The sequence below is a fragment of the Populus nigra genome, chromosome 18 (genome assembly GCF_951802175.1).
Source record: "Populus nigra chromosome 18, ddPopNigr1.1, whole genome shotgun sequence".
NCBI lineage: Eukaryota > Viridiplantae > Streptophyta > Magnoliopsida > Malpighiales > Salicaceae > Populus > Populus nigra.
This window is the reverse complement of record NC_084869.1, coordinates 5336582-5350589: the sequence shown is the minus strand read 5'-3', so window position 1 is coordinate 5350589 and position 14008 is coordinate 5336582. Positions and strand designations below refer to the sequence as shown.

General features: G+C 35.4%; 2 protein-coding genes across 10 annotated transcripts; one reads left to right on the top strand and one right to left on the bottom strand.

Moving 5' to 3' along the window:
- The first annotated feature begins 890 nt into the window (after positions 1–890).
- Positions 891–11670, top strand: LOC133678521 (histone deacetylase 15). 9 transcript variants are annotated; one of them, XM_062100839.1, is made up of 18 exons: positions 891–973; positions 1614–1870; positions 1993–2169; positions 2294–2408; positions 3782–3858; positions 5380–5458; positions 5738–5802; positions 5931–5986; positions 6592–6715; positions 6812–6937; positions 7087–7137; positions 7590–7658; positions 9444–9552; positions 10255–10334; positions 10619–10701; positions 10787–10832; positions 11122–11287; positions 11440–11670. In XM_062100839.1, exons 2-18 carry the CDS (start codon positions 1643–1645, stop codon positions 11574–11576), a joined length of 1788 nt encoding a protein of 595 aa, XP_061956823.1. In that variant the 5' UTR covers positions 891–973; positions 1614–1642; the 3' UTR covers positions 11577–11670. The 9 variants fall into 9 exon arrangements, with proteins under 9 accessions (XP_061956823.1, XP_061956822.1, XP_061956825.1 ...); XM_062100838.1 differs by having other exon boundaries at positions 945–1033; XM_062100841.1 differs by having other exon boundaries at positions 953–1033; positions 1614–1864.
- Positions 11671–12146: 476 nt separating this feature from the next.
- Positions 12147–13808, bottom strand: LOC133678523 (transcription factor MYBS1). The gene is made up of 2 exons (XM_062100846.1): positions 13196–13808; positions 12147–12913 (listed from the first exon to the last, which is right to left on the bottom strand). The coding sequence occupies exons 1-2, from the start codon at positions 13606–13608 to the stop codon at positions 12439–12441; spliced, it is 888 nt and encodes a 295-aa protein (XP_061956830.1). The 5' UTR covers positions 13609–13808; the 3' UTR covers positions 12147–12438.
- Positions 13809–14008: the final 200 nt, after the last annotated feature.

The window sequence follows — 14008 nt, the reverse complement described above, 5'->3', positions numbered from 1 at the left end:
GACTGAAACATAAAAAATAAAGTTTAGTACATAAACAAAAAAAATATAAGGGAACAAATATAAAAAGATTAAAATTAAAAAATTAAAGTATAAATTTGCACGTTTCTTGAATAATATACATGGGAAAAGGCTATTAATTTTATTCTTGGTCTCTATTATGTTAATTTTATTAACATAATTAAAAATTATATAATATAAAATTGAATTGTCATTTAACCTTGAAATAATCACCAATACCTTTTGATATGTGATAGCATGCAATCCGAAGAAAATTATATAATAAAAACATCATAACCTTTGAAAATCAAAATAAAAAAAATTAAAGATCAACAACCAAATCTAAAGGAACAAAAACTTCAATTAAATTCATAACTAACCATTTATCTAATTGATTATAAGCAAGCACAACTATCAAGTTATATTTATGTGCGAGTAGTTTATTTTTTTTTCTAACTACCTTGATTTTCTAATTAAAAATGGAGTAAAATACATAGATTAAATTTTGAAATTATATTTAAATGTTTAATATTATATTTGCATTTTATAATTTTAAATTAATTTATCTTTACAATTCTATATGCACATTATAAATCCCAGATGAAATATTCCAAAACTACAATTTATCATTTCCATAACAAAAACAAAATGCTTACCTTTTGTTAATAGAAAAGATTGAAGACAAAAGAAAGCATTGTTTGGAATGAAATATAATTAAAAAAAAGGATTGTCAATACTAGTTAAAAAATTAATTGATTTTAAGGATTAATTAATCTGTGGTGATAAATTAAAGGATTAAATTACAGTCAAATTAAAATATTATCAAGCCTAATGGGCCACGAGAAAAATTAAGTAAAAGCCCGAATTGAGTTGACCCGACCCGAATGGGGTGACCCGCTTGCAAAGATGAAACTTGAAATTGAAACGAAAAAGAATAGATCGTGATTCCCAAAGCAAAAACAACAGCACTAGTAAGGTAATAGTGAAAGTCAAAATCGATTTCGCTTTCTTCATTTTGTTGTTTTTGCAGTTTCAGGTAAATCGACTAATTAAATCAATACCTTCTTCTTCTTCTTCTTCTTCTACTACTTTAAATTGTTAGCCCTAAAGAAGTATTGCATTCTTTTAGGGTTTTCTTTCCCCTCCATTATTGATTTAACTCTCTCTCTCTCTCTCGATTTTCGCATTCTTAACCGGTGAGAATCTGGCAAGCTGCCACTGTGAGATTCTAGGGTTCGAAGTTTAGATTTGTATTTTTCGTGATTTTAGAGCTTGTACACCCAGTAATAAATAAAAGTTTAGTTTTTGAATTTTCTTTTTCCATTCCTCTGTAACCATATCATATTATAGTTGGAATGGTGGCCTTTTATAGCTTGAAGATGATGATGATGGTGATTTTTTGTGTGTGTGTGTGGTTATCTTACTCTTTAATTTTAGAATTATTTGGAAAGAAATAAGACCAGTTATTGTTATTTTATTTCGTAATGTTGCTGAAATATTTATATAAATTAATCCTTGTTGCCTTTTCATGTTGCAGTTAACCACTTTACATTTTGATGCTTAGTCGTCGTGTTTTTGCTATTAGCTTTGTGAATTTGATTTTGATGAAAATGCAGAAAATATTTATTCGAATCTTGGAGGCAATATGGGTTCTGAAACAATTAAAACAGGTCGTTTAGCAAATGGGGAGGCTCAGAAGAGTGTTCACAAAGAAAGGCGTGGTCTTTCCAGTAATGGTATGAATGGCAAACATGAAAACTTGGGTTCTAATCGAGCTGGAACTAGTTCAAGTGGTGAAGATTATGATTTAATGATGAATACGGGAGATGTAGATGGCAACTTAGACGGTGACATAGAACCTGTTTTTGTATGTGTAAGCTGAACCCATTAATGACTTAACATATTGGGGATTTATTAGTGCATGAGATGGTTATTTTAGCTTTAATAACATGTCAACTTGAAAAGTAGTAATGTGATTTGTTTTTTCTTTTGAAGAAAAAGGCTAGACAGGGAGACTTGACATTTCAGGACATTCATGACAACACAGATTTCTTTGATGAAGACGATGAAGACGACAGTGACTGGGAGCCTGTGCAAAAGCATGTAGAGCTTATAAAGTGGTTTTGCGTCAACTGCACCATGGTTAATCTTGGCGATGGTGTCATCTGTGATGTATGTTTCATGTCATCTTTTGGTGGTGCATTATGCATTGCTGACACTAGAATCAATATCCGCATCAACATATTTATGTGATATGGTATGTGTGTGGATGACTTGCACAATCTATTCTATGCAGTTATGTGGTGAACATAAAGATTCTGGTATTTTGAGGCTGGGGTGCTTTGCATCTCCTTCATCACAAGACGCAGGTTGCAGTGAGGTTGAGTCAGAAATGAAAGGAAAAAACAAAGGTGATTACATGTATCTGTTTTTCATAGCTAACAGCTACTACTACCAATATTTTCTTATCGCCCCCTCTTCTCTTCCCCCCATCATTTTCTTCTTTCAATCATGAACGATGATTAAATTTCATTTGGTAGCCACACTGAATATAGTGGTAAGTAGTAGAAACTTGACAAATGATTAAAGTTTTTAGGAAGAAGATAATTTGTTGAATTTATATGTGTTATAATATTCCATATAAACCAATTTGTGTGAGATTATGGCACTTACTCCTGCTCAAAATGTTGTCATATAAGTTGATCATGTGTACACTGCAAGCCAGCACCTGGTAGTTATTAATTAGTATGTTCACCTGAACCAACACTGATTGTAAAGCATTGACCTCATTGCCTTCTGTTATCAAACTATTTTCTTGGTAGATAACTAAAGTTACCACATGGGTATAATGTGTTTGAATTTTCAGCCTGTAGATCAAAGTACTTGTAATCATAATTTGATGGAGGGCTTTATTTAATATGCAAAACCATGCATACTACTCGTTCATTTGTATAGAAGTGGTCATAACGTGAAACTTGAATAGCTTGGGTGCAGAGTTGGAAATTCTATCTTACAGTTGTCTTTAAAAACTGGAATTTTTTTTCCCTCCAAATTCAGTTCCATGAACCATTAAGCCTGTTGATACATGTTTCAATAATTGATCATATTGTATTGTTCCTCCACTTTTTTGTGCATTCGATTGATCATACTTGCTATATATATATATATATACACACTACCTGTTAGTGGAACTTGTTAGTATATGGGAATAAGATTAGGAATTCTATAAGCTGGTCCAGGTCTCCAAACAGGTTTTATATTATTAGGTAACTATAAATGTTAGATAGACTTCTCTCTAGTTTCTGGAGTATGAATGAATGAATGATTCTGAACATCTGTTAAGGCTTGGAGTAAACCGTTGGTCATAATCGACAAGTTGTTGTCTGCTGTTCCTTTGTTTTGTTTTTTTAATCATTTATTCATTTGATTTATCATAGTTCTTATTTATTTTCCTGGTTAGTGGTCCTTGTTAGTATTTATGCTTATTAACTGCACAGATTGGTCCACATCTCCTAATGTGTAGCAGCTAATTAACTATACATATTGGACAGACTCCTCTATAGTTTCAGGGGATCTAAAGGAACATAAAATATCTGTTAACTTTTGAATGATGTCCTTAATGATGAAAACATCAAGTGGTTCATTAAGTTTCAATTTGGTGACTTCATCCTCACCTTTAAAGGTTCTCCATTTAATAGCTTAATATATCAACTTTTATGTGAGGGGTTTATTGTCTGGTGTTAATCTGTGACTACTACCATAATGTTTACCCTTATCAATGCAGAGATGCACTCACAACTTTCAGCCTCCAACAGTTTGACAGCAATTGGTTTTGATGAGAGGATGTTGCTACACTCAGAGGTATGGTGCCTTTATTCTTTCCCTCTTCACTTCCTAGTTGTATGGGAAAAGGGGGTTGTTAGGGGGTAGTTTCCAAGTGATACCCTTGCCACTATTTTTTATTGTCAACTCCATTGTGTTTGCCATATTATCACTTCTGTAATTGATTTAGTTATTCCACTCCATGTTTTTCCCTCTCTTGATTATAGTGCGTCCCAAAATGGTTCGTTTGTTCTGGCTCTCGAAGGTATAATTACATGGGAACTTTAAAAAATGGTGCCATTTGAGTAGTTGAAAGGACTGGAGCAAAGGTATGCTTTTCCGAAGTGATGTAAGAAAACTTTGGATTAATTCCTTTTGTGGTGAGCTAGGTTTGGAGAATTAGGGATTTTAGGTGGGAATTAGGGTTAGGAGTTTTTGCATGTGGAATTGGGATTGGTTAAGGATGTGTATTTTTAGGAGGATTTGTTATGGTTACTATTCCTTTGAATAGTAACCCTACTGTAGGAAGAAAGAAATGGAAGAAAGGAAGAAGAAAAGAGTGCTTTTAGGAAAGAGGAGGGGAAAATCGGACCCAAGGCTGCAGCTGTAAACTAAACAAAAGCGCTCATAGCTCCATCATTTGAAGTCCTATGGTTACATAGAATACGGTGCTCCTTTTATAGGCACCAACATCACTAATAGTCCTAAACTAAGAAGGAAATATAAAAGCAAATAAGGAAAGGAAACCAAAGCTAATAGAAAGCACCTGATTAATAATTTTTAGTTCCTAAATAAGCTTAATAATAGAGCTCCTAAATAAGCTTAGATTTCTAAATAAGACAAATAGTTTTACAGAAAATATCAAAATATTCAAAAACGGTTCGATAACTAGATCTTTAAAATTCTCTCATTGATGGCATCGTAAAGTAAAGGAGTTTGTATGCATTTAAACCTATGCAAACACAAAATTATACGCATACACAGTTTTTGGGATGAAATACCATATATACTTGCTTCTGCTCCTTTCCACCAATACTCAATGCTTGACCTCAATGCTCTTATTACTGGTGATGATTAAAATTGCATTTTCAATTTGATTCCATTGGCAAGAGTAAACTTGGGAAAAAGAATTGCCATCCTTGTCTGCAATTGCAAGCATTTAGGCGTAATTTAAGGCATGGATTTGTGGATTACTTTCAAACATATATTGGCTAACAGGACAATTCAGCAAGATGTAAATGGTAGAGACATGGAAATTGTTTCTCACTGAGGGAGTGATGGAAATCTAGTGATTTCTGGTTGGATTGCTGCCCTTGCCAAAGGTTGTGACATTGTGAACCAGCCATATAACATCAAAAATAATTTATGTAGTGGCAATAGTATCTAATTTCACAGTTTAAAACATAGATTTTGAATATGACTTTGATGCATTGTAATTTTTCATGGATGGTCATATGTCATTTACCTGTCTGTGATATTGCAAGGGAAGTTGATGGCAATTTCTTTTCTTCCTGATCACTTAATTTAGTTAATTATTCTTGGTGATCGCTATGTCCAAAGCAGGTCCAAATGAAGTCACATCCCCACCCAGAACGATCTGATCGCCTTCGAGCTATTGCTGCTAGCCTTGCAACTGCTGGTACATATGTTTTTCCCTCTTATAAATAGTCTTGATAATAAAACTAAAATAGCTAAATTCCTATTTTAACTGCTAGATAATGAGTACTAGTATTCCTAAATAATTCTAAATAATCATACACAATAAAAGTCTTAAGTAATGAAATATTAGTTCCTGTTTGTCTTCCTTTGTTCCATATAATCACTATACTTTTATTGTATAATCGACGGATTGTCTAATAGTTTTGGCATTCCCTTTATTATCTATAAGCAACTTGACAACAATCACTAATGTATGCAGGGTTATTTCCTGGAAGATGCTACCCAATTTCTGCAAGAGAGATTACCCGAGAAGAACTTCAAATGGTGAGTGATAAGCATTATCGAGTGCTAATGATATCCATGTGTTTGTCTAATAGGTTTATTGTCTGAAATGTGTTGGGTAATCATGAAAGCAATGATAATGTCTTTGATGAGGTCATTTGATATTCTAGGTGCATTCGTTGGAACACATTCAAGATGTAGAACTCACAAGCCATATTTTCTCCAGGTATGTCTATGCTGTACGGGTGCATGTGTTTCTGCACTCTTGTGTGCCCTTGCAATGCTGTCCTAATTTCTCACTATTGGGGTCTACTGTAATGCTGTAAAGACATCGCTGATTGGATGTGTGCTAGGAATTGTAAGCTAGGGGGGTGTCAAATTCTGGTTTTTTGATGGGGGTTTAAATGGCCTTTTACATGGTTTATTTGGAGGGTAATTTGATCTTTAAGGAGTTGAGATGTCTCAATCAATTGTATAAATTTAGCTTTTGAAGATTTCATACCTGTCCTAGGCCTATATTTTTGTTCAGGCTTGTTTGCTCTTTGGTTTATGGATTATTTCTGATTTTACCCTTAAAAGGTTTGAGCTTTTAGGATATTTTGTTTTCATTTCCCTTTCTTTCCTTCTTCCTTTTCTTTTTCTGCTTCCCCTCTCTTGCTTAAGTTTTCTGTCTAAATGTCATCAGAAAGGTGTTTTTGTTTAATAATTTACCCTCTTGGGTCACACTTTCACATTCCTTGATTGGTATGTTGTTAAAGGCACCATTTTCATTGAACTTGTTGGTTCTATGATAAGACTGGTTATATTATTAATTGGTTGGTTTGTTGGCAGTTATTTCACTCCTGACACATATGCTAATGAGCATTCAGCATGTGCTGCTAGGCTTGCGGCAGGATTGTGTGCTGATCTTGCTTCAACAATTTTCTCAGGACGGGTGAAAAATGGTTTTGCTATGGTATGTCTGATTGCATGTTATGTAATTTTGTTGGTATTGTCAAGGGGTGGAGGAACTGTCTATATTATGTTCTTAATGATATTTAATATCAATTAGGTTCGGCCTCCTGGCCATCATGCTGGTGTAAGAGAGGCAATGGGATTCTGTCTTCATAATAATGCTGCAGTTGCTGCGTTAGCTGCTCAGGCTGCTGGTGCCAAGAAGGTGCTTATAGTTGATTGGGTAATGTCCTTGTTGACTGCACTTGATACTTTTTTTTTTATTTGCTGACAGCTTTTGATGCTTTTTGTTGCCAGTCTTTGTTCTTTGCTTTTGACCAGTAAGCTGAATTTTTTCTTCTTCTTTTTATACTTCTATAATGATTCTTGCAGGATGTCCATCATGGAAATGGCACACAAGAAATATTTGATCAGAACAAATCGGTGAGCTGTACAATATGTTTTGTTATCCAAATAATACTAAAGGAGATCAAATATGTTCCTTTTCTCGAAACTGAAAGTAAAAATTTCCATACCTATCCTAATGAATGAGCTACGCACTTTATAGTGTTAGAAACTGATTTGCAATTCGTTTTCCTGTTGTCTTTTTGTCAACCCCATCAATTTGTTTTTGAAATGCAGTAAAATGAGGTAATTCTAGTGCCTATACTTTTGGCAATGTTTTAGAATTAGGCAATGGAAACACCTGGTATAGAGAATTTTGAAGTATTAAAGAGATTTCCTTCAGTAATGCAGAGCAGTCTGTTATAAGGCACAATTTAAGCATTCTAAGCATGCTCTGGATATCTTCTCTCCTTTTCTGCATTTAATGGTTTTTTTTATTCCTTTTTTTTTGTGTTAAGTGCTTTTGTTGATTGACTTGCATATATCTATAGGTTTTATACATATCTTTGCATAGACATGAGGGGGGAAAGTTCTATCCTGGCACTGGCTCTGCTAATGAGGTATTTGACTCATCACACCATTTGCTTTACTTCTTAAAAGGAGGATTAAGGCTCCTAATTTAACTAAGAGGAATCTATAGTGGGACACATAAACCATTCTCTTACTACGTCTGTATATCCAAGAATTGAAATTTGCCTGTCCTTTTCCCTGCTGTACCCTACTACGAGTTCATTTGAAGGGAATGACTATGATCCAAGAAACTGAATTCATTGAGTTGGACATATTCACTGATTGAATGTGTAGGGAAATACAACTTTGTTTATCGAGCTTTTCAATGAAAAGTTTTCATGAACTGATAATGGAGACGTGCATTTATTGAAATATTTCATACGTCATCTCCAATGAATTAAAGATTATCCCTTGCTACTGGATATTGTTATTCAGTTGTTATTTTATTAGTACTATTGCTTTTATTATCACTGTGATTCGGTTTCTTCTTTTTTTGTTTTTTGTTTGTCTTTGTTTTTGTTTCTGTTTCTGAGAATGGTTGTTCTTATTGTAGTCGGACCTATCCTTAGTTGAGAGTTCAATAATCCATTTCCTAAAATGATAGCTCTGTCAATGATGTGTTATAATTCACACTGAGGATGTTTAGCCATTAAGATAGAGAGGGAAGATATAGTGTGTTTGATTTGTGCAGTTAGATACAATTTATGTTACTCTTTGTAAAAGTAATGCACATGTTTTTGCTCTTTTTCCTTGAGGTGAATTATTATTTTTGAGCTCTGAATGATATGCTACTGCTTGAGGAAATTATTTAAAGATGATGCATATTGTCTAGTTTATAGGAAGTAACAGGTCTGAACAGTACAGGTGGTCAAGTGTAGAAGAAAATTCACTGAGTTTCATTAGAAGAGGTTTTTAAAATGATCTTTTCACCAGATATTGTTATGTTAGATATTTCTGAAGCCAAAGCTTAAACTACTTTGGAGCTGGAAGAATATGGGTATGTAAAAGGATCGCTGTTAGCATTTGAAACTCAGGAAATTAGAGACCAGGCCTGTACCTCTGTTCATTTTGTTCCCATCATGGTCTCAGAATATTTCATGGGACAGGAAGGTTGGCACTAACATTCAAAATTTTGGTTTGGGTTAATACACATCAAATCTTGGTTGTGTTAGTAATAGAGCAGGTTAATTGTGATTTCTCCGGTATTCAGTGTCGAGGACTTTATTGTGTTAAATTATATAATTTGTCACAGTGTGCCTGTGTGCATCATTGTTTTTTTAACTTTGGACATGAAGTGGAGAAAAATAACTAGTTTCCTGCCAGTTAGTGAGATTACCATCAATGGTGCTTTGCCATCTCCTTACCAAGGTCACCTTTTACATGAGGCTCTAAATGAGGCTACAAAGGCCTCAAGGAGAGCTGCAAGACGTGGAGCTCCCATGAGGCCTAGTACATTGTCTTCATTACCCTTTCCTCTCTCTCTCTCTCTCTCTCTATATATATATATATATATATATATATATACATTTGATAAAAAAATGAAAAGGAAATGGCCAAGATTGACTGAAAAAAAATGTAATGAAAAGAGAAGGGAAAAAATGTATGCAAAGTGATATTATTACATCCTAATGTGCAAGCTCGGTGTATCTGCAAAGCTGCATCTAAAATTGGAACACTTTTAGGATGATACATTTTATCCTACTAGTATTTTTCTCTTCTGGTTAATTTGGTTTTACATGCTGTGTAATTATCATTGACCTATATATCTTCATATGCCCTATTAATTTTTAGCATCTTACTTCGAGTGTGGTAAATGTTCATGGATGTTTTTGCAGGTTGGTAGAAATGGTGCAGAAGGATCCTGTGTAAATATTCCCTGGAGTCGTGGTGGAGTTGGTGATAATGATTATATTTTTGCTTTTCAAAACCTTGTGCTACCTATAGGTTGATCTCTTTGTTATTTCATAAATGTGAATTAAATTTAGCAAGGGATTGTCTGCAGTCTGAACTTTGGCAATTGTGTTTATAGTTCTAGTTTTTCCTTGGAGGAACCAGGATTGGGAAAGACTGCTTGTTTTGTAAAATATTAATGGATTTTGCATGCTAAATGTTGAAATCTGCTTCTATGTGGAAGTGGGTTCTTTTGCTTGTGCTCTTTTTTATTTTAAAAATATTTAAAAGAGAGTGCATCAATTGTCTGGCTATAATCAGTACTCTATTATGTAATTTAGCCCTTGGGTGATGAAGATATAGTATGGACTGCTGGTCTGGCATAAAGTAGCTAGATTGGTTAGGAAAACTAGAGGTTGTAAATGTTTCTTCTAAAACCGTGTGCTGTTGTGCTGTTTGTGTATTAATTTCTAGTGTCGTGTTGGTTTGCCATAGGCATGCTTAGGTGCAGGATGCTCTATGCTGAGGTGATTTTTTAACGCTTACTAATATTTCTTTGTTGCCTGTGTAAGAAACTACAGTTAAGTATTTGTTATGCGTTTGTGAATGAAGCTTTGTTATATCTTTCCATGGAATGTTTACCATCTTGTCTTTGTTCCAGTGTTTTGTATGGTTTGCAGTCGTTTTGTTTCTCATAACAAGTGCATGTCTTTCATGCCTAAAACATTCAATGATGCTTGAACAACATGATTGCAGCCACTGAGTTTGCTCCAGATTTCACCATCATATCAGCTGGATTTGATGCTGCAAGGGGGGATCCTCTAGGATGCTGTGATGTAAGGATTTTGCTTTTTGACTGAACTGTTTGCAATTGTTTCTTGTCTTCTCATTTCACAATATATACTATTTCTACTGAGCTATTTGGTAATTTTCATCGTGTTGTAAAATAGTCTATTGATGCATTAATTGCTTGCAAAGAACTGAAGGAGCTCTGTCCATCCAGAATTATCGACTTTCTTGCCATTTTTTCTTTTGATGTTCCATGAATACCATATCTACTTCTATGCTTCTTTTATTCTTGATGGTTCGTCAAATTGACACAGCAATGATGTCTTTGTAGGTAACTCCTGCTGGCTATTCACGAATGACAGATATGTTGTATACTCTTACTGGTGGAAAGTTGCTTGTTATTCTAGAGGGCGGGTTTGTCTACTAGTTGACTTTTTAACTTTATTATAATTATCTCATGTCAACTGAGTTCACATGAAAATAATTTCATCTGTTGCAGATACAATCTACGCTCAATATCATCTTCTGCCACCTCAGTGATCAAGGTGAATATTCAAGTACCTGAAATCACATAAACTCGTCATAGATAAAAACATTTAAATTTGGATGGTAGACCTATATATGAATCGAAATTTACTTTCCATAACTCTGCATGTACCATGAAGAAGTTACATGATTGAAATTGTTAAAAAAGATATAGGGGTGGCGATACCATGGCAGCCAAGTCCAAGTCGTACCTGCTAACCTCCTAAAATGATCAGACTCTAGGGTCTTCAAACTGACCTTTGTTGTCTAAAATCTAATTACTTCACTGACTGGGCATTTGTTGAAAAGGTATTGCTGGGTGAAGGTCCTGGATATGAATTAGGAAACATTGCACCTTCCAGAGCTGGTCTTCAAACTGTTCTGGAAGTCATGAAGATTCAAATGAACTTCTGGCCATCCCTTGGATCTAGCTATGCAAAATTGCAATCCCAATGGGGAGCATACTGCAATACAAGTGAGAAATTCCTGCTTGCTGTCTTTCAGTTTATTCAATTTTTGATGGTTCAGATCTACAATGCCCTTCTCTCTACTTTGTAGTCAAATTTTAACTCGGAAAGATGTTTAGAGATTTTCCGTTTGTGTTTTCACTACTCTCAATACCTGCAGGAAAACAAATAAAAAAGCGGCAGAGGACTGAACCACCCATATGGTGGAAGTGGGGAAGAAAGAGGCTGTTGTATCATATCCTTGTTAGGCGTCTTCATGTAAAATCAAAGGGGAAACCTTCTCTTCATTCATCGTAGTGGTAGTCTGAAATTTTGTATATCAGTAACTTCTAGTTCTGTATGACTGCTACACCTTAGTGGTAGTGATTTGTGCTTGCTGCGTTGCTCTAAAGCCTCTGAAAAGTGAGATTCGTTTCCGCCCCTTTTGGCCCCCTTCTGTTTTTTTTTTACAAATTGCTGTCCCGTCATTTGTTTCTCTTTTTGTTGATAAATGATCAAAATGTTCTGAAGCCCCCAGTTTTTATATGAAGCTCTTTGAAAAAAAAAAAAAATTGGGTCATGAAATAGCAATTTCATTAAATACGAAGTAGCGTAGCTATTTTCAAAATCCGGCGGGTATGAAAATGAAAATTAATTGAAAAAAGATAAAACAATACAACTAATTAACGTATTATAGGGTTTAGTGGCCCGCTAATTTAAGTACAAAATAATCTGTTAAACGGAGATCCTTGGAAATTACTTTAAAAATGCCTTGTTTCTCTCTTGTTGAAGTTGGACAGCCAATCAATTGTGCTTCAAAATCCATCTCGGTTTTTCAGATGGATTTCTCATTATTTTGTAATTTTTCTAGAGGCAGCAGGGAGATAATTTGACAGAAGAAACACCAAGTATCAGAGCAGTCATCACTGATCTTGTTGAGATGTTTGATAAATTAAGCAGTTATGATTAGCATAGAATACAAAATTTCAATGATAAAAAATGCAGAGTCCCTGATACCTTACATCTAATATCAGGCGCCTTACATCTTGTTGATCATGTTCTTGATGAATGAATCTTCATTTACAGTACCCAGCTAGGAAAAGAAAAGTCCTCTTAGCAACAACCCTCCTTCGTTCAAAATCCTTCAGTCTTCTGGTGAAATTTGGAGGAAATGAGATCCTTATTGATGCATTGTTTTTGGTGGTGCCGTTGCGTAAGCAACAGGAACCACGTAGGGAGGGTGGGGATGGTGTCCAGGTGGGGGAAGCATGACCGGAGTTCCAACAGCCGATGCCATGTGACCTGGAGGAGGGGCAACTGGGTGTCCAAGCGGCGGGCCATGCATGGCTAAACCAGGCATATGAGCTTGTGTCCTATGCTTCACTGGCGGTCCCATAGCAGGAGCGGGACCAGCAGGGCTTGTGTTCACTTGTTGACCAGTAATTGGTGCTTGATGAGAAGACACATCTCCATTGTTCAAACATGTAATATCATGGATGCTAGACCTCCTCCTATCTCTATTCATTGAGTTCAATCGGATGAAGTATTTTTGAGCATGGCTTGCCACTTGCGTTGGTGTTCTTGATATGACAAAGTTTCTTGATATGCTTCTCCAATCTCCTTTGCCGAACTTTTCAAGACCAAGTAGAAATAACCTGCAGGGAAAAGAAATGAGAGAGAGATTAGGCCAGTGCCGAACTAATTATTCAAAAAAAAAAAAAAAAAACCTTGTACAAAATTGACATGTGGTTTGCGAAGAAACACAAGATTCTAGTTCCACTTAAAGTTTGCAACCAACCAATGAACTGCTACACCAAAAGCAGTCGCTGTCTGCTACATTAAACTAATCAACTTTGTTCGTTTATATTGGTAATTACCATAACATGAAGGAGAGTTTAAATATAATCCGAAGAGAAAGTAGATAGAAATGGACTTACCTATGCTCTTCTTCTGTCCATGGAATACCTTTCTTTCTTTCTTGTTCTGATCTTGATGCTCCTTTGCCTCCATGTCCGGATGACTCATGACCTAACCCCACAAACCCACTTCCACAAGCACAATTCAATTCCTTAACGGTAGTCATCGTCCCAGAAAGTCCATGAAGATCCTTAGTTGAAGATGCGGCTTCCTCTCCTTCATAATTTGGTATTGGTACGTTTCCTGCCTCTATAGCACAAACATCTTCTACTAGTATTTTGTAGTGTAGTTTCAACTCTTCAAGACTTTTGCTAGGCACCATTGAAGCAATCTTTTCCCATTGCTCATTTGAATCCTCATCAATCCAATGCATCGCTATTGCATTCTCAAAAGTTTTCTCTTCATCTCTCGTCCAAGTACCTTCGCTTGCCATAGTGTGTTTGCTCCACAATTCTTTTAGGTCAATATATGGTATGATATGGTGATAAAAAGTATGTCAATGGATGCATCATGATCCCTCCCCCCTCTAGTTATGGGGTTCTGCTGGGAAAAGAAAGGGTGCGTGGGATAAGGAGGAGAAACATTGGTGTGTAGGACGATTGGTGGGGTGTCCAACTATCAATTTGATGAGGACTCCTTTGTATACATTGTAAGGGCAAGTTTGTCATATTTATATCATACTGAGAGAAGTATATAGAAAAATCTCTCCCTTGGGTCATCACGCTTCACTTTTTTCCTTGCAAGGTGCCGCATTCTCAATCATGGAAGAGTTCAACTTGAGAGGAAGAGGTCCCTAAGAGATTCCAAATCTCCAATTGCATGTAATTTTAGCC

Bases quoted from the DNA above. Each gene is read 5' to 3' on its own strand.
- LOC133678521 (XM_062100839.1), top strand. From the start codon at position 1,643: ATGGGTTCTGAAACAATTAAAACAGGTCGTTTAGCAAATGGGGAGGCT. The intron at 10,702-10,786 runs GTTTGTCTACTA...CATCTGTTGCAG, and splicing joins CTTGTTATTCTAGAGGGCGG to ATACAATCTACGCTCAATAT. The intron at 10,833-11,121 runs GTGAATATTCAA...TTTGTTGAAAAG, and splicing joins CTGCCACCTCAGTGATCAAG to GTATTGCTGGGTGAAGGTCC.
- LOC133678523 (XM_062100846.1), bottom strand. From the start codon at position 13,608: ATGGCAAGCGAAGGTACTTGGACGAGAGATGAAGAGAAAACTTTTGAG. The intron at 12,914-13,195 runs GTAAGTCCATTT...TTTTCCCTGCAG, and splicing joins TGGACAGAAGAAGAGCATAG to GTTATTTCTACTTGGTCTTG.